The 18131-nt window shown below is 56.0% G+C and overlaps 1 protein-coding gene across 1 annotated transcript in view; it reads right to left on the bottom strand.

The window, feature by feature from the left end:
* Positions 1-18131, bottom strand: part of SMC1A (structural maintenance of chromosomes 1A) — a gene marked incomplete at its 3' end in the record, with an annotated part of 32840 nt that overhangs the window by 8409 nt on the left and 6300 nt on the right. The window contains exons 4-13 of the mRNA XM_041411138.1: positions 15268-15471; positions 11153-11391; positions 8905-9163; positions 7407-7579; positions 6783-6990; positions 5062-5247; positions 3912-4091; positions 2519-2665; positions 714-767; positions 242-358 (exon numbers count right to left, since the gene is read on the bottom strand). Of these exons, the coding sequence (XP_041267072.1) occupies positions 242-358; positions 714-767; positions 2519-2665; positions 3912-4091; positions 5062-5247; positions 6783-6990; positions 7407-7579; positions 8905-9163; positions 11153-11391; positions 15268-15471 (1767 nt within the window). The remainder of the gene's footprint in view (positions 1-241; positions 359-713; positions 768-2518; positions 2666-3911; positions 4092-5061; positions 5248-6782; positions 6991-7406; positions 7580-8904; positions 9164-11152; positions 11392-15267; positions 15472-18131) is intronic.

The raw sequence follows: 18131 nt of genomic DNA, 5'->3' as shown, positions 1-18131 counted from the left end.
TTTTTTTCCCCAAAAATTTGGGATTTTTTTTCCCAAATATTGGGATTTTTTTCCCAAAAAAAAAGTGATTTTTTTTTTCCCAAAAAGAGTGATTTTTTTCCGCAAAAAATGTGATTTTTCCCCCAAAAAACCCGATTTTTTCCCCCGAAATTTGGGATTTTTTTCCCAAACTGTGTGAGAATCCCCCCAGATTTGCGGGACTTGCCCCGGAAGGTTCCGGAAGGTTCCGGCATTGCCGCACCTGGTTCATCTTCTCCTTGAGCTCCCTCATCTCGCGCTCGCGGCCCTGGATCACGCGCTTGATGTCGTTGATGCGCGGCCCGAAGTTGGCCAGCTCGCTCTCCAGCTTGGACTTCTCCTGGGGAACGGGGAAACGCGGGAATATTGGGGTGAGAATGGGGGAAACGGGGAAATGGGGAAAATTGGGGTGAAAATGGGGGAAAAATTGGGGGAAAAATGGGGAAAATGGGGAAAAATTGGGAAAAAATTGGGGAAAATGGGGCGGGAATGGGGGGGAAATTGGGGGGAAATGGGGAAAATGGGAAAAAATGGGAAAAAATGAGGGAAATAATGGGAGAAAATGGGAGAAAAATGGGGGAAATGGTGAGAAAATGGGAAAATGGGAAAAAAAGGGGGGGGGAAACGGGGAAAAACGGGGAAAAAACGGGATAAAAATGGGGAAAAATGGGAAAAAAGGGGGGAAATGGGAGTTTGGGGGTGGGGAGGGGGCGCAGCTCGGCCTCCTTGCGCTTGGCCTTCATCTGCTCCTGGGGATGGGGGAGAAACGGGATGAAAATGGGGGAAATGGGGAAAAATGGGGGAAAATGGGGAAAAACGGAGAAAAAACGGGATAAAAATGGGGAAAAATGGGAAAAAAATGGGGAAAAACGGGGAAAAAATGGGAAATAATGGGGGGAAATGGGAGTTTGAGGGTGGGGAGGGGGCGCAGCTCGGCCTCGCTGAGCCTGGCCTTCATCTGCTCCTGGGGGGGGGAAAGGGGAAATTTGGGAAAATCTGGGAGAAAATGGGAATTTGGGGAAAGAAATGGGGAAAAAGGGGAAAAAACGGGGAAAGAAATGGGAATTTGGGGGGGAAAAAGAGAGAGAAATGGGGGGAAAGGGGGAAAAAAACTGGAAAGAAGTGGGAAAATAAATGGGGAAAATGTGGAAAAAACAGGGAAAGAAATGGGGGAAAATGGGAAAAAAAAACCAGGGAAAGAAATGGAAAAAATGAGGAAAAAATGGGAAAAGATGGGGACAAAATTGGAATTTGGGGGGGAAAGGGAGGGAAATGGGGGAAAATGGGAAAAGATATGAGGAAAAAATGAAAAAACTGGGGAAGAAACGAGAAAAAATGGGGAAAGAAATGGGGAAAGAAATGGGAATTTGGGGAAAAGATGGGGGAAAAAGGGGGGAAAATGGGAAAAAATCAGGGAAATAAATGGGAATTTTGGGAAAAAACGGGGAATGAAATAGAGGGAGAATGGGAAAAAACAAGGAAAGAAATGGGAAAAAAGGGAAGGAAACGGAGAAATGGGGGAAAATTGGGAAAAAATGGGAATTTTGGGGGAAAAACGGGGAAAAATGGGAGAGAAATGGGGGGAAGGGGAAAATGAAGGGAACTCGGGACAATCTGGGGTCGGTTTCCGGTTTTTGGGGTCGGTTTTGAGGTTTAGGCTCAGTTTTAGGCTCAGTTTTGGGGTCCCACCCTGAGCTCCTCTGTCAGCCGCTCCTTCTTGAGTCTGGGGTCACTTTGGGGTTTTGGGAGTTCTGTTTGGGGTTTCTGGGGTTGCTTTGGGGTTTTTAGGCTCAGCTTTGGGTTTTAGGCTCAGGTCTGGGATTTTAGGCTCACTTTTAGGCTCAGTTTTAGGCTCAGTTTGGGGCCCCACCCTGAGCTCCTCTCTCAGCTGCTCCTTCTTCTCCTTGAGCTTGTCTGGGGTCACTTTGGGATTTCTGGGGTTCCTTTGGGGTTTTTAGGCTCAGCTTTGCGTTTCAGGCTCAGGTCTGGGATTTTAGGCTTAGTTTAGGGTCAGCTTTGGGGTTTTGGGGTCAGTTTTGGGGTCCCACCTTGAGCTCCTCAGTGACCTGCTCCTTCTTCTCCTTGAGCTTGTCTGGGGTCATTTTGGGGTTTTCAAGCTCAGCTTTGGGTTTTAGGCTCAGCTTTGGGGTTTTAGGTTCAGGTTTGGGTTTTAGGCTCAGTTTAAGCTCAGGTTTGGGTTTTAGGGTCAGTTTAAGCTCAGTTTAAGCCCAGGTCTGGGTTTTAGGCTCAGTTAAAGGCTCAGTTTTAGGCTCAGTTCAGGGTCCCACCTTGAGCTCCTCGGTCAGCCGCTCCTTCTTCTCCTTGAGCTTGTCTGGGCTCATTTTGGGCTCAGTTTTGGGTTTTAAGCTCAGTTTTAGGCTCAGGTTTGGGTTTTAGGCTCAGTTTGGGCTCAGTTTAAGCCCAGGTCTGGGTTTTAGGCCCAGGTTTGGGTTTTAGGCTCAGTTTTAGGCTCAGTTTTAGGCTGAGTTCGGGGTCCCACCTTGAGCTCCTCGGTCAGCCGCTCCTTCTTCTCCTTGAGCTTGTCCACGGCCTTCTCGTCCCAGCGCCGCGCTTTGGCCTTCAGGTCGCTGGCGCCGCCCGAGATCACGCCCGACTTCTGGAACAGCGTCCCGTCCAGGGCCACCGTCTGGGGGACATCGGGGACATCAATGGGGACATTGGGGACACCCAGAGCCACCCTTGGGCTTCTGGAACAGCGTCCCGTCCAGGGCCACCGTCTGGGGGACATTGGGGACATCAACGGGGACATTGGGGACACATTGGGGACATCATGGGGACATTGGGGACACCCAGAGCCACCCTTGGGCTTCTGGAACAGTGTCCCGTCCAGGGCCACCGTCTGAGGGACATCGGGGACATTGGGGACACTGGGGCTGCTTTGGGGTGATGCGGGCCGTTTTTAGGGTACTTTCGAGGTGGTTTTGGGGTATTTTGGGGTGGTTTGGGCCGTTTTAAGGGTGTTTTTGGGGTGGTTTTGAGGGTATTTTGGGCTGAGTTTTAGGGTATTTTGGGGTGATTTTTAGGGTATTTTTGGGGTGATTTTCAGGATATTTTTGGGGTGATTTTGGCCATTTTAAGGATATTTTTGGGGGCTGTCTGGGGGGGGTTTAGGGACTTTTTGGGTGGATTTTCAGGGTATTTTTGGGGTGGTTTTGGCCGTTTTTAAGGTGTTTTTGGGTCGGTTTTTAGGGTATTTTTGGGCTGTTTTTAGGGTATTTCTGGGGTGATTTTGGCTGGTTTTGGGGTATTTTGGGGTGATTTTGGCCATTTTAAGGGTATTTCTGGGGGCTGTTTGGGCTGGTTTAGGGTATTTTTGGGTTGGTTTAGGGTATTTTTGGGTTGGTTTTTGGGTATTTTGGGGTGATTTTGGGGCACCTTGTGGCGCTGGAGGCCACCGAAGGCAATGGGGCTCCTTTAGAGTATTTTTGGGCTAATTTAGGGTATTTTTGGACTGGTTTTGAGTATTTTTGGGCTGGTTTAGGGTATTTTTGGACTGGTTTTGAGTATTTTTGGGCTGGTTTAGGGTATTTTTGGGCTGGTTTTGAGTATTTTTGGGTGATTTGGGCCTTTTTAGGGCACCCTGTGGCGCTGGTTGCCCCCAAAGGCAATGGGTCAGTTTCAGGGTATTTTTGGACTGGTTTTTGGGTATTTCAGGGTAATTTTGGCCGTTTTTGGGGCACCTTGTGGCGCTGGTGGCCGCCGAAGGCGATGGGTCAGTTTCGGGGTATTTTTGGGCTGGTTCAGGGTAATTTTGGCCGGTTTTGGGGCACCTTGTGGCGCTGGTGGCCCCCAAAGGCGATGGGTCAGTTTCGGGGTATTTTTGGGCTGGTTTTTGGGCTGGTTCAGGGTAATTTTGGCCGGTTTTGGGGCACCTTGTGGCGCTGGTGGCCGCCGAAGGCGATCCTGCGCGCGTCCTCGACGTTGTCGCACACCAGCGCGTTGCCGCAGGCGAACTGCAGCGCCTTCTTGATGTGCGGCGGCTCGTAGCGGATCACGTCGATCACCAGCTTGGCCCCCCGCAGCTCCCGCAGCTTCTCGTCCGTGGGCTTCACCTGATCCCAAAAAACGGGGGTGGAAAACCCCAAAAATGGGGTCAGGAACCCAAATTCAGGTGAGGATCCCAAAAATTTGGGGTGAAAAACCTCAAAAATGGGGTTGAAACTGATCCTGCGGCTTCTTGTTCTTGGGCTTCACCTGAATCCCAAAAATCGGGGGTCAAAACCCCAAAAATGGGGTCAGAGTCCAAAATTGGGGTCAGAACCCCAAAACTGGGGGCTTAAAACCCCAAAAATGGGGTCAGGAACTCAAATTCAGGTGAGGATCCCAAAATCAGGGCTGAAAAGCCCCAAAAATGGGGTTAAAACCCATCCCTGCAGCTCCTCGTCTTTTGCTTTCACCTAAACCCCAAAAATGGGGTCAGGATCTCAATTTCAGGTTAGAATCCCAAAAATTTGGGGTTAAAAACCTCAAAAATGGGGTTAAAACCCATCCCTGCAGCTCCTCGTCTTTTGCTTTCACCTAAACCCCAAAAATGGGGTCAGGATCTCAAATCGGGGTCAGAACCCCAAAATTTGAGGTGAAAACCCCAAAATCAGGGGTGAAAAACCCCAAAAATCAGGGGTTAAACCCGAGCCCAAAGCTTCTTGTCGGTGGGTTTCACCTGAAACCCCAAATCCCAATTTAGGGTTTCCTCTGACCCCAAACCCCTTTTAGGGTTTTTTCTCCTGCCCTTTTGGGGTCTGACCTCGAGGTAGCCGAGGGGCAGGAAGGTCTCAGTTACCCAAACCCCACTATAGGGTTTTCTCTGCCCCCAAACCCTATTTTAGGATTTTCAATGACCCTAAAGCTGGTTTTAGGGTTTTCTCTGCCCCCAAACCCCTTTTAGGGTTTCCCCCACCCTTTTGGGGTCAGACCTCGAGGTAGTTGAGGGGCAGGAAGGTCTCAGTTACCCAAACCCCACTATAGGGTTTTCTCTGCCCCCAAACCCCTTTTAGGGTTTTCCCCACCCTTCTGGGGTCAGACCTCGAGGTAGTCGAGGGGCAGGAAGGTCTCGGGCTCGCCGCGCTGCTCCTTGATGTACTGGATGCAATCCCTGCCCGTCTTCTCCGAGTCCACGATGATGGCGTCCATGTTCTTGCCGAGCACCTTGGTCACGGCGATCTGGTACTTCTTCTGCGTGGGCTGGCACAGGTCAATGAGGCGGCCATACTGCAATGGGGTCAGGTATGGGGTCAGTTATGGGGTCAGGTGTGGGGTATGGGGTCAGGGACACGGGGCAATAGCAGCTATGGGGTCAGGGACACTGGAAATGGGGTTGGGTTCTTCTGCGTGGGCTGGCACAGGTCAATCAGGCGGCCATACTGCAATGGGATCAGGTATGGGGTCACTTATGGGGTCAGGTATGGGGTCAGTTATGGGGTCAGGTGTAGGGTATGGGGTCAGGTGTGGGGTATGGGGTCAGGGACACGGGGCAATAGCAGCTATGGGGTCAGGGACACTGGAAATGGGGTTGGGTTCTTCTGCGTGGGCTGGCACAGGTCAATCAGGCGGCCATACTGCAATGGGATCAGGTATGGGGTCACTTATGGGGTCAGGTATGGGTTATGGGGTCACTTATAGGGTACGGGGTCAGTTATGGGGTCAGTTATGGGGTATGGGGTCAGTTATGGGGTCAGTTATGGGGTTTGGGGTTTTTATAGGGTCAGGTGTGGGGTATGGGGTCAGGGACACGGGGCAATAGCAGCTATGGGGTCAGGGATATTGGGGCAATTTTTAGGGGGTTTTGGGTCAGTTTTGGTGCAGTTTCTGGGCAGTTTTGGGTCAGTTTTTGGGGAGTTCTGGGTCAGTTTTGGGTCCGTTCCTCATCAGTTTTGAGTCAGTTTTTAAGGAGTTCTGGATCAGTTTTTGGTGCAATTTTGGGTCACTTTCTGGGGTGCTTTGGGTCAGTTTTTGGGGGTGTTTTGGGTCTGTTCCTGGTTAGTTTTTGGTGCAGTTCTGGTCAGTTCTGGGTCAGTTTTTGGTCAGTTTTTGGAGCAGTTCTGGGTCACTTTCTGGGGGTGTTTTGGGTCAGTTCTGGGTCAGTTCCTGGTCAGTTTTGGGTCAGTTTTTGGTGCAGTTTTGGGTCAGTTCCTGGTCAGTTTTGGTGCAGTTCTGGGTCAGTTCTTGGTCAGTTCCTGGTCAGTTCTTGGTCAGTTCTTGGGGGTCAGTTCCTGGTCAGTTCTGGGTCAGTTCCTGGTCAGTTCCTGGTCAGTTCTGGGTCAGTTTCTGGGCAGTTTCTGGTCAGATTTTGGTGCAGTTTTGGGTCAGTTTCTGGTCAGTTCTGGGTCAGTCCCTGGTCAGTTTTGGTGCAGTTCTGGGTCAGTTCCTGGTCAGTTCCTGGTCAGTTCTGGGTCAGTTCCTGGTCAGTTTTGGTGCAGTTCTGGGTCAGTTCCTGGTCAGTTCTGGGTCAGTTCCTGGTCAGTTCTGGGTCAGTTCCTGGTCAGTTCTGGGTCAGTTTCTGGTCAGTTCTGGGTCAGTTCCGGGTCAGTTCTGGGTCAGTTTTGGTGCAGTTCTGGGTCAGTTTTGGTGCAGTTCTGGGTCAGTTTTTGGTGCAGTTCTGGGTCAGTTCCTGGTCAGTTCTGGGTCAGTCCCTGGTCAGTTTTGGTGCAGTTCTGGGTCAGTTCCTGGTCAGTTCCTGGTCAGTTCTGGGTCAGTCCCTGGTCAGTTTAGGTGCAGTTCTGGGTCAGTTCCCGGGCTCCCCTCACCACGGAGCCGGGGTACAGGCGTTTGATGCTGTCCATGATCTCGGCCTTGCGCTGCTGCCGGCTGCTCTCCTGGCGGTCGATGCGAGCGTCCCCGAGCTGCTCCATCACCTGGTTCAGCTCCTTGTTGATCTCGTCGATGCGCCGCTTGGCCAGCTCCACCTCCTCGGTCAGCTCGCCCTCCAGGCGCTTCTGCTCCTCCAGGGATTGTCTGGGGGCAGAAAAGGGCGTTTGGGGGGAGAAAAGGGGGGTTTGGGGTGATTTTGGGGGGCTGATCCCACACCCTCGAGATGTTTCTGCTGCTATAGGGATTGTCCGGGGGGGGAATAAAGGGGGGTTTGGGGGTGCAAAAGGGGATTTGGGGTGAGTTTTGAGGGTTTGGGGGGCTGATCCCACACCCTCGAGATGTTTCTGCTCCTCCAGGGATTGTTTGGGGAGGAAAAAAGGGGGTTTGGGGGTGAAAAAGGGGATTTGGGGGATTTGGGGTGATTCTGGGGGATTCTGTGGGGCTGATCCCACACCCTTCAGTCATTTCTGCTCCTCCAGGGATTGTCTGGGGCCACTCCAGCCCCTTGGGGACACCCTGGGGTCACGGGGGCTCAGGGGGGCTCCGGGGGGCTCGGGGACGGTCTGGGGACACGGGGGGGACCCCAGCTCACCTCGGTCTCCACCTTCTTCCTCTCCTCCAGGTCCAGCCGGTCCTGGTCGGCCTTTTGGTCGCGGTTGAACTTCTCCAGCTCCTGGGCCAGCGTGGCCGCGCGCTTGCTGGCCTCCTCCTTCAGCCGGTGGTACTTCTTCACCTGGGGGGGGACAGCCCACCTGGGGGCTCAGCTGGGGGCTCACATGGGGCAGCTCACCTGGGGCACAGCTCACCTGGGGGGGTCACCTGGGGTCAGCTCACCTGGGGGCAACCTGGGGAACAGCTCATCTGGGGGGGCTCACCTGGGGCAGCTCACCTGGGGAACAGCTCATCTGGGGGCAACCTGGGGGCAACTGGGGTCAGTTCACCTGGGGGGGGCTCACCTGGGTTGGCTCACCTGGGATCCACAGAACCCTCCTAACCTTAATTCTAACCCTTCCCAAATCCCATGGGATCAGCACACCTGGGTGGGCTCACCTGGGCCAGCTCACCTGGGTGGGCTCACCTGGAGCTCCAGAGAGCCCTTCCCAAATCCCACGGCATCACCCCATTCCTGGTTCTCCTGCAGGGTCAGGTCCCCCCCAAACCCCACCTGTCCCCCCCACACCTGGTTCTCCTGCAAGGTGAGATCTCTCCTGTGGCTCTGGCTCTCCTCCATCCCCCCCAGCCCCCAAACCCCACCTGGCCCAGCCATACCTGATTCTCCAAGGTAAGATCTCCATCCCTCTCAAGTCCCCAAATCCCACCCATACCTGGTTCTGCTCCACGGTGAGATCCCTGCCAAGCCCCCAAACCCCACCTGTCCCCCCCACACCTGGTTCTCCTCCAGGGTCAGGTCCCTCCTGTGGCTCTGGCTCTCCTCCGTCCCTCCCAAATCCCAAATCCCATGGGATCCCCCCACAACTGGTTCTCCTCCAGAGTCAGGTCTCTGCCCTGGCTCTGGCTCTCCTCCATCCCTCCCAAACCCCAAACCCCAAATCCCACCCCACACCTGGTTCTCCTTCAAGGTCAGGTCCCTCCTAGACCCCAAATCCCCAAATCCCATGGGATCCCCCCACACCTGGTTCTCCTCCAGGGTCAGGTCCCTCCCAAACCCCAAACCCCAAATCCCACCCCATACCTGGTTCTCCTCCAAGGTCAGGTCCCTCCCAAACACCAAATCCCCAAATCCCATGGGATCTCCCCAAACCTGGTTCTCCTCCAAGGTCAGGTCTCTCCTAGACCCCAAATCCCCAAATCCCACCCCATACCTGGTTCTCCTCCAGGGTCAGGGCCCTCCCAAACCCCAAATCCCGCCCCATGCCTGGTTCTCCTCCAGGGTCAGGGCCCTCCCAAACCCCAAATCCCGCCCCATACCTGGTTCTCCTCCAGGGTCAGGTCTGTCCCAGACCCCAAATCCCAAATCCCCAAATCCCACCCCACACCTGGTTCTCCTCCAGGGTCAGGTCCCTCCCAAACCCCAAATCCCCAAATCCCACCCCACACCTGGTTCTCCTCCAGGGTCAGGTCTCTGCCCTGGCTCTGGCTCTCCTCCTCCATGCGCTCCTCGAACTCCTGCCGGGATTTCTCCACGGACAGCATCTCCTTCTCCAGCTCGTCCATGTCCGCCTTGCGTTTCTTGTACTGCTTCTGGGCGTTCTGCAGCGACTTGCGCGCCGCCTCCAGCTTCTTGATCTTGTGCGACGTGTTCTCCTTGGCCTTGATGTACTGCGGCCGCTTCTGGTTCAGCTCCGCGTCCTTCTCCCTGCCGACCACACGAGGGCTGGGACCTGGGCCTGGACTGGGGCCTGCTTTGGGAGTTTGGGCCGGGTTTTGGGCCTGCTTTGGGAGTATGGGCCTAGCTTTGGGGTCTGGTTTGGGAGTTTGGGCCGGGCTTTGGGCCTGGTTTGGGAGTTTGGGCCTGGTTTTGGGTGTGGCTTTGGGCCTGGTTTGGGGCTTTGGGCCTGGCTTTGGGCCTGGTTTGGGAGTTTGGGCCTGGTTTTGGGCCTGGTTTTGGGGTTTGGGCCTGGCTTTGGGCCTGGCTTGGGAGTTTGAGCCTGGCTTTGGGCCTGGCTTTGGGCCTGGTTTTGGGAGTTTGGCCCTGGCTTTGGGGTTTGGGCGTGGCTTTGGGCCTGGCTTGGGAGTTTGGGCCGGGCTTTGGGAGTTTGGGCCTGGCTTTGGGCCTGGTTTGGGAGTTTGGGCCTGGCTTTGGGACTTGGGCCTGAATTGGGGTTTGGGCCTGGTTTTGGGCTTTGGGCCTGGTTTGGGAGTTTGGACCTGGTTTTTGGCCTGGTTTTGGGCTTTGGGCCTGGCTTTGGGGTTTGGGCCAGGCTTCAGGCTTTGGGCCTGGTTTTCGGCCTGGCTTTGGGTCCTGTGCCCGATTTTGGGGTTTGGCCCGGTTTTGAGATCTGTGTTCAGTTTTGGGATCTGTGCCCAGTTCTGGGATCTGGGCCTAGTTTTGGGATCTGTGCTCAGCTTTGGGATCTGTGCTCAGTTCTGGGATCTGTGCCTGGTTTTGGGATCTGTGCTCAGTTGTGGGATCTGTGCTCAGTTTTGGGATCTGTGCTCAGTTTTGGGGTTTGTGCCCGGCCTCGTTGTCTGTGCCTGGTTTTGGGGTTTCTGCCCAGTTTTGGGTTCTGTGCCCAGCTTTGGGGTTTGGGCCTGGCTTTGGGCCCGGTTTTGGGGTCTGGGCCCGGTTTTGGGGTTTGGTGCATCCTTCCCTTCCCACTGGAGCCCTTCCCCCATGGAGACAGGCTGGGAAAGCTGGGCTTGTCCAGCTTGGAACCCCCTGGTCTGTGAAGGTGTCCTCAAACCTGGTTTTTAAACATTCCCCCCCAAACAATTCCAGGGTTTTGGAGCCCCTCTGCTGCAGAGACAGGCTGGGAAAGCTGGGCTTGTCCCGCTTGGAACCACCTGGGGGGGAATTTAAACCTGGTTTTTAAACATTCCCCCCCAAACAATTCCAGGGTTTTCCCACCCAAACAATTCCAGGGTTTTGGAGCCCCTCTGCTACAGAGACAGGCTGGGAAAGCTGGGCTTGTCCAGCTTGGAACCACCTGGTCTGGGAAGGTGTCCTTGCCCACGGAACCAGAGTTTAAACCTGTTTTTTAAATATTCTCACCCAAATAATTCCAGGTTTTGGAACCAGAATTCAAACCTGGTTTTTAAATATTCCCACCCAAACAATTCCAGATTTTGGAGCCCCCCTGTCATGGAGACAGGCTGGGAAAGCTGGGATTGGGTGAGATTTGGAACCCCCTGGTCTGTGAAGGTCCCTGCTTTTGGAACCAGAATTCAAACCTGGTTTTTAAATATTCCCACCCAAACAATTCCAGATTTTGGAGCCCCCCTGTCATGGAGACAGGCTGGGAAAGCTGGGATTGGGTGAGATTTGGAACCCCCTGGTCTGTGAAGGTCCCTGCCCACGGAACCAGAATTCAAACCTGGTTTTTAAATATTCCCACCCAAACAATTCCAGGTTTTCCCACCCAAATAATTCCAGGTTTTCCCACCCAAACAATTCCAGGGTTTTGGAGCCCCTCTGCTACAGAGACAGGCTGGGAAAGCTGGGCTTGTCCAGCTTGGAACCACCTGGGTGGGAATTTAAACCTGGTTTTTAAACATTCCCACCCCAACCATCCCAGCTTTTCCCACCCAAACCATTCCAGCTTTTCCCACCCCAACCACTCCAGCTTTTCCCACCCAAACCACCCCCGTTTTCGGGCTCTCCCCCCCCCAGGCCCAGGCTGCTCACTTGATCTCCTTCTCGATCTGCTGCTGCTCCCTCATCATCTTGCCCAGCTCCTTCTTGCGGTCCTTGAGCTCGTCCTCCACCCTGTCCATCCTCTTCTTGTCCTTGTCGATCTCGCGGTTCTTCAGCCCCAGCTCCTTGTTGAGCTTCTCGATCTCGGCCTCGTTGTGGAACAGTTTGAAGAGCTGCAGCTGCACCTGGGCCCGAACCACCTCGTCCTTGAGCCGCTGGTACCGGTCAGCCTGCGGGGCACGGGCGGTCAGCTGGGCTGGGGCTGGCTAGGCCAGGCTCTGCCAGGAGCTGCTCAAAGCTGGGCTGGGGCTGGCTAGGCCAGGCTCTGCCAGGAGCTGCTCAAAGCTGGGCTGGGGCTGGGCAGGCCAGGCTCTGCCCAGGAGCTGCTCAAAGCTGGGCTGGGGCTGGCTAGGCCAGGCTCTGCCCAGGAGCTGCTCAAAGCAGGGTCTGGCTTTGCCCAGGAGCTGCTCAAAGCTGGGCTCGGGCTGGGCTAGGCCTGGCTCTGCCAGGAGCTGCTCAAAGCTGGGCTGGGGCTGGGCTAGGCCAGGCTCTGCCAGGAGCGGCTCAAAGCTGGGCTGGGGCTGGGCTAGGCCAGGCTCTGCCAGGAGCGGCTCAAAGCTGGGCTGGGGCTGGGCTAGGCCAGGCTCTGCCAGGAGCGGCTCAAAGCTGGGCTGGGGCTGGGCTAGGCCAGGCTCTGCCAGGAGCGGCTCAAAGCTGGGCTGGGGCTGGGCTAGGCCAGGCTCTGCCAGGAGCGGCTCAAAGCTGGGCTGGGGCTGGGCTAGGCCAGGCTCTGCCAGGAGCGGCTCAAAGCTGGGCTGGGGCTGGGCTAGGCCAGGCTCTGCCAGGAGCGGCTCAAAGCTGGGCTGGGGCTGGGCTAGGCCAGGCTCTGCCAGGAGCGGCTCAAAGCTGGGCTGGGGCTGGGCTAGGCCAGGCTCTGCCAGGAGCGGCTCAAAGCTGGGCTGGGGCTGGGCTAGGCCAGGCTCTGCCAGGAGCGGCTCAAAGCTGGGCTGGGGCTGGGCTAGGCCAGGCTCTGCCAGGAGCGGCTCAAAGCTGGGCTGGGGCTGGGCTAGGCCAGGCTCTGCCAGGAGCGGCTCAAAGCTGGGCTGGGGCTGGGCTAGGCCAGGCTCTGCCAGGAGCGGCTCAAAGCTGGGCTGGGGCTGGGCTAGGCCAGGCTCTGCCAGGAGCGGCTCAAAGCTGGGCTGGGGCTGGGCTAGGCCAGGCTCTGCCAGGAGCGGCTCAAAGCTGGGCTGGGGCTGGGCTAGGCCAGGCTCTGCCAGGAGCGGCTCAAAGCTGGGCTGGGGCTGGGCTAGGCCAGGCTCTGCCAGGAGCGGCTCAAAGCTGGGCTGGGGCTGGGCTAGGCCAGGCTCTGCCAGGAGCGGCTCAAAGCTGGGCTGGGGCTGGGCTAGGCCAGGCTCTGCCAGGAGCGGCTCAAAGCTGGGCTGGGGCTGGGCTAGGCCAGGCTCTGCCAGGAGCGGCTCAAAGCTGGGCTGGGGCTGGGCTAGGCCAGGCTCTGCCAGGAGCGGCTCAAAGCTGGGCTGGGGCTGGGCTAGGCCAGGCTCTGCCAGGAGCGGCTCAAAGCTGGGCTGGGGCTGGGCTAGGCCAGGCTCTGCCAGGAGCGGCTCAAAGCTGGGCTGGGGCTGGGCTAGGCCAGGCTCTGCCAGGAGCGGCTCAAAGCTGGGCTGGGGCTGGGCTAGGCCAGGCTCTGCCAGGAGCGGCTCAAAGCTGGGCTGGGGCTGGGCTAGGCCAGGCTCTGCCAGGAGCGGCTCAAAGCTGGGCTGGGGCTGGGCTAGGCCAGGCTCTGCCAGGAGCGGCTCAAAGCTGGGCTGGGGCTGGGCTAGGCCAGGCTCTGCCAGGAGCGGCTCAAAGCTGGGCTGGGGCTGGGCTAGGCCAGGCTCTGCCAGGAGCGGCTCAAAGCTGGGCTGGGGCTGGGCTAGGCCAGGCTCTGCCAGGAGCGGCTCAAAGCTGGGCTGGGGCTGGGCTAGGCCAGGCTCTGCCAGGAGCGGCTCAAAGCTGGGCTGGGGCTGGGCTAGGCCAGGCTCTGCCAGGAGCGGCTCAAAGCTGGGCTGGGGCTGGGCTAGGCCAGGCTCTGCCAGGAGCGGCTCAAAGCTGGGCTGGGGCTGGGCTAGGCCTGGCTCTGCCCAGGAGCTTCTGGAGCTCAGGCTCTGTCCAGACCCTTCCCAGCATTCCCAAAACCCTCCTTTCCCAGAATTCCCAGCCTTCTCAAAACTCACTTTTCCCAAGAATTCCCAGCCTTCCCAAACCCCTCAAGCCTTCCCAGCCCCTTTTTTCCCACATTCCCAGCCTTTCCCACCTCCTCCTTCTCCTGCCTGGCAGCACAAAATCCTTGTTTCCCACGAATCCAACCATTCCCAAACCTTCTGTCCTGGGGCTCTGAGCATTCCCAAACCCCTCTTTTCCCAGAATTCCCAGCCTTCCCAAACCCCTTTTTCCCCAGGATTCTGAGCATTCCCCAAACCTGTTTTCCCCAAGAATCCAACCATTCCCAAAACCCCATTTCTCAAAAATTCCCAGCCTTCCAAAACCCCATTTTCCCAAGAATTCCCAGCCTTCCCAAACCCCTCAAGCCTTCCCAGCCCCTTTTTTCCCACATTCCCAGCCTTTCCCACCTCCTCCTTCTCCTGCCTGGCAGCACAAAATCCTTGTTTCCCACGAATCCAACCATTCCCAAACCTTCTGTCCTGGGGCTCTGAGCATTCCCAAACCCCTCTTTTCCCAGAATTCCCAGCCTTCCCAAACCCCTTTTTTCTCAGGATTCTGAGCATTCCCCAAACCTGTTTTCCCCAAGAATCCAACCATTCCCAAAACCCCATTTCTCAAGAATTCCCAGCCTTCCCAAACCCTCTTTCCCCAGATTTCCAAGCCTTCTCAAAACCCCATTTCCCCAGAATTCCCAGCTTTCCTTTTCCCAAGAATTCCCAGCCTTCCCAAATCCATCTTTCCCCAGATTTCCAAGCCTTCTCAAAACCCCATTTCCCCAGAATTCCCAGCTTTCCCAAAGCCTCTTTCCCCAGGAATCCAAGCATTCCAAACCCCTCTTTTCCCAGAATTCTGAGCATTCCCAACCCCCTTTTTTCCTGGGACTCTGAGAAACCTGTTTTCCCCAAGAATCCAACCATTCCCAAAACCCCATTTCTCAAGAATTCCCAGCCTTCCCAAACCCTCTTTCCCCAGATTTCCAAGCCTTCTCAAAACCCCATTTCCCCAGAATTCCCAGCTTTCCCAAAGCCTCTTTCCCCAGGAATCCAAGCATTCCAAACCCCTCTTTTCCCAGAATTCTGAGCATTCCCAACACCCTTTTTTCCCAGGAATCCAGCCATTCCCAAACCTCTCTTTTCCCAGAATTCCCAGCCTTCCCAAACGCCTCTTTCCCAAGATTTCCAAGCCTTCCCAAACCCCACTTCCCCAGAATTCCCAGCCTTCCCAAACCCCCATTTTCCCAGGATTTCCAGGCATTCCCAAATCCTTTCTTCCTCATGATTTTGAGCATTCCCAAACCCTTTTCCCCAGGATTCTGAGCATTCCCAAACCCCTCTTCTCCCAGAATTCCCAGCCTTCCCAAACCCCATTTCCACAAGATTTCCCAGCCTTCCCAAACTTCTCTTTGCCCAGGCTTCTGAGCATTCCCCAAACTTGTTTTTCCCATGAATCTAACCACTTCCCAACCCCCTTTTTTCCCGACATTCCCAGCCTTTCCCACCTCCTCCTTCTCCAGCTTGGCCTCCTTGCACTCAGCAGCACAAAATCTTTGTTTCCCATTAATCCAACCCCGTTTTTTCCCGACATTCCCAGCCTTTCCCACCTCCTCCTTCTCCTGCTTGGCCTCCTTGCGCTCGGCAGCGATGTTCTTCTTGCGGTGGTAGTTGAACTGCGTGTCCTCCTACCTCCTCCTTCTCCAGCTTGGCCTCCTTGCACTCAGCAGCACAAAATCTTTGTTTCCCATTAATCCAACCCCGTTTTTTCCCGACATTCCCAGCCTTTCCCACCTCCTCCTTCTCCAGCTTGGCCTCCTTGCACTCAGCAGCACAAAATCTTTGTTTCCCATTACTCCAACCCCGTTTTTTCCCGACATTCCTAGCCTTTCCCACCTCCTCCTTCTCCTGCTTGGCCTCCTTGCGCTCGGCAGCGATGTTCTTCTTGCGGTGGTAGTTGAACTGCGTGTCCTCCTCGGCCTTGACCATCTCCTTCTTGCGCTTGTCGTACTCGGGGGCGAGCTCCCCCGAGCGGCTGATCTCCTCAAACAGGGCCGTGCGCTCCTTGGGGTTCTTCATGGCGATGGACTCCACTGCTCCCTGAAAAACGGGGGCAGAAAGGGTCCTAAATCCCTGAGAATGATCCCTAAATTCCTGCAGGGTCAGGGATCCCTAAATCCCTGAGAGGGATCCTTAAATCCCTGGGGATCTCCTCAAACAGAGCTGTGCACTCCTTGGGGTTCTTCATGGCGATGGACTCCACTGCTCCCTGAGGAACAGGGGCAGAAATGATCCTAAATCCTGTGAGAAACGGCCCTAAATCCCTGAGAATGATCCCTAAATCCTGTCAGAAATGGTCCTACATCCCTGCAGGGTCAGGGATCCCTAAATCCATGAGAGGGATCCCTAAATCCCTGGGGATCTCCTCAAAGAGAGCCGTGCGCTCCTTGGGGTTCTTCATGGCGATGGACAGCACTCGTCCCTGAAAAATGGGGGCAGAAATGATCCTAAATTTTGTTAGAGGGGTTCTTAAACCCCTGAGAATGATCCTTAAATCCTGTTGGAAGGGTTCCTAAATCCCTGAGAATGATCCCTAAATCCCTGCAGGGCCAGGGGTCCCTGAATCCCTGGGGATCTCCTCAAACAGGGCCGTGCTCTCCTGGGGGCTCTTCATGGCGATGGCTGTCATGAAAAAATGGGAGTCAGAGAGCCCCAAAATCCCACAGGTGGTGCCAGGAGTGTTCCCAAATCCCCAAATCCTGCCAGGAGGGTTTCCAAATCCCCAAGTCCTGCCAGGAGGGTTCCCAAATCCTGCCAGGAGGGTTCCCAAATCCCCAAATCCTGCCAGGAGGGTGCCCAAATCCCCAAATCCTGCCAGGAGGGTGCCCAAATCCTGCCAGGAGGGTTCCCAAATCCCCAAATCCTGCCAGGAGTGTTCCCAAATCCCCAAATCCTGCCAGGAGGGTTCCCAAATCCCCAAATCCCGACAGGGGTGGCAGATGCCAACAGAGAGGGGCAGTTCCAGGAGCAGCCGATCCCAAAGAGCCCCAGGAGCTCCTGTGGGTCCTTCACGGGAAAGGGCTCAGGGGGTTCCTAAATCCCATGGGGGGTCCCCAAATCCTTGGGGGACTTTGGGAGATCCCTGTGGGGAGGGGGATGGGGGAGACCCTCCCCCAAATCAATGTGGAGGGGTCTGGGGTCTCCCTCAGGGAAGGGGAGGGACTGACCCCCCTCCCTCATAATCTCAAGATTCTTTTTGGAGTCAGGAGAGTTCCCAAATCCCCAGGGGGGGTTCCCAAATCCTCACGGGGTGTCCCCAAATCCTCATGGGGTGTCCCCAAATCCTCATGGAGGGGTCCCCAGATCCTCATGGGGTGTCCCCAGATCCTCATGGGGTGTCCCCAAATCCTCACGGGGTGTCCCCAAATCCTCATGGTGGGGTCCCCAAATCCCCAGGGGGGATCCCCAAATCCTCATGGGGGGATCCCCAAATCCTCATGGGGTGTCCCCAAATCCCCACAGGGGGCTGGGGGATCCCTTTGGGGTGGGGGAATGAGGGCATTCTCCCCCAAAAACCATCCTGGGAGCCCCCAGTTCCTGGGAGCACAAAAACCTCCCCACTCTGCTCCCCCTGAACCTACACAAAGCCCCCCAAAACCCCCTCCAAACCTCCCCAGAAGCCCCAAATCACCCCCAAAAAACCCCAAAACCCCCCCAAACCCCACCCCACCTGGAAGACGAGGAAGTTCCTGGCCTTGATGAGGATGCCCAACTTCTCCAGCTCCTCGCTGTACTCGCTCAGCTGCACCACGCGGTTGTTGATCTTGTACTCGGAGGAGCTGCCTGGCATGGGGGATCTGGGGGGTCAGGGGGATCCCCCAAACCCTAAGCACCCCCAAAGTGTGCCCCCCAAATCCTAAACACCCCAAAATGTGCCTCACAAACACTAAACTGTGCCCCCCACAACTCTGAGACCCCCAAAATGTGCCCCCTTTGCACCCACACTGACACAGGTAAAGGTGTGGCCTTGGCCCCCTCCTCAGAGCTGCCTGGCATGGGGGATTTGGGGGGTCAGGGGGATCCCCCAAATCCTAAACACCCCCAAAATGTGCCCCCCAAATCCTAAACACCCCAAAATATGCCCCACAAACACTAAACTGTGCCCCCCACAACTCTGTGACCCCCAAAATGTGCCCCCTTAGCACCCACACTGAGACTCCTCCTCCTCAGAGCTGCCTGTGCTGCGGGGTTTGGGGGGATTTGGGGGATCAGAGGGATCCCCCAAATCCTAAACACCCCAAAATGTGCCTCACAAACACTAAACTGTGCCCCCCACAAGTGTGAGACCCCCAAAATGTGCCCCCTTTGCACCCACACTGACACAGGTAAAGGTGTGGCCTTGGCCCCCTCCTGCCTGTGCTGGGGGTTTGGGGGGATTTTGGAGGATTATGGGGCTCCCCCAAATCCTAAGCACCCCAAAATGTGCCCCCCAAAACCTAAACACCCCAAAATGTGCCCCCCAAACCCTAAACACCCCAAAATGTGCCCCCCAAACCCTAAACACTCCAAAATGTGCCCCCAAACACACTCCAGAACAGCCCTAAAACCCCCAGAAATGCCCCAAATGCCTGGAATTGCCCCAAACCCCAGAAATGCCCCCAAACCCCCACCCTAAACCAGGCCCAAAACCCCTGCAATTGCCCCCAAGCCCCCCCCAAAAACCCCAGAAATGCCCCCCAACCCCCCACAAAAACCCCCAC

This window comes from Onychostruthus taczanowskii, unplaced genomic scaffold, assembly GCF_017590055.1.
Source record: "Onychostruthus taczanowskii isolate IOZ18803 unplaced genomic scaffold, ASM1759005v1 scaffold342, whole genome shotgun sequence".
Taxonomy (NCBI): domain Eukaryota; kingdom Metazoa; phylum Chordata; class Aves; order Passeriformes; family Passeridae; genus Onychostruthus; species Onychostruthus taczanowskii.
The sequence above is the reverse complement of the archived record's forward strand: the minus strand, read 5'-3'. Positions and strand labels throughout refer to the sequence as shown.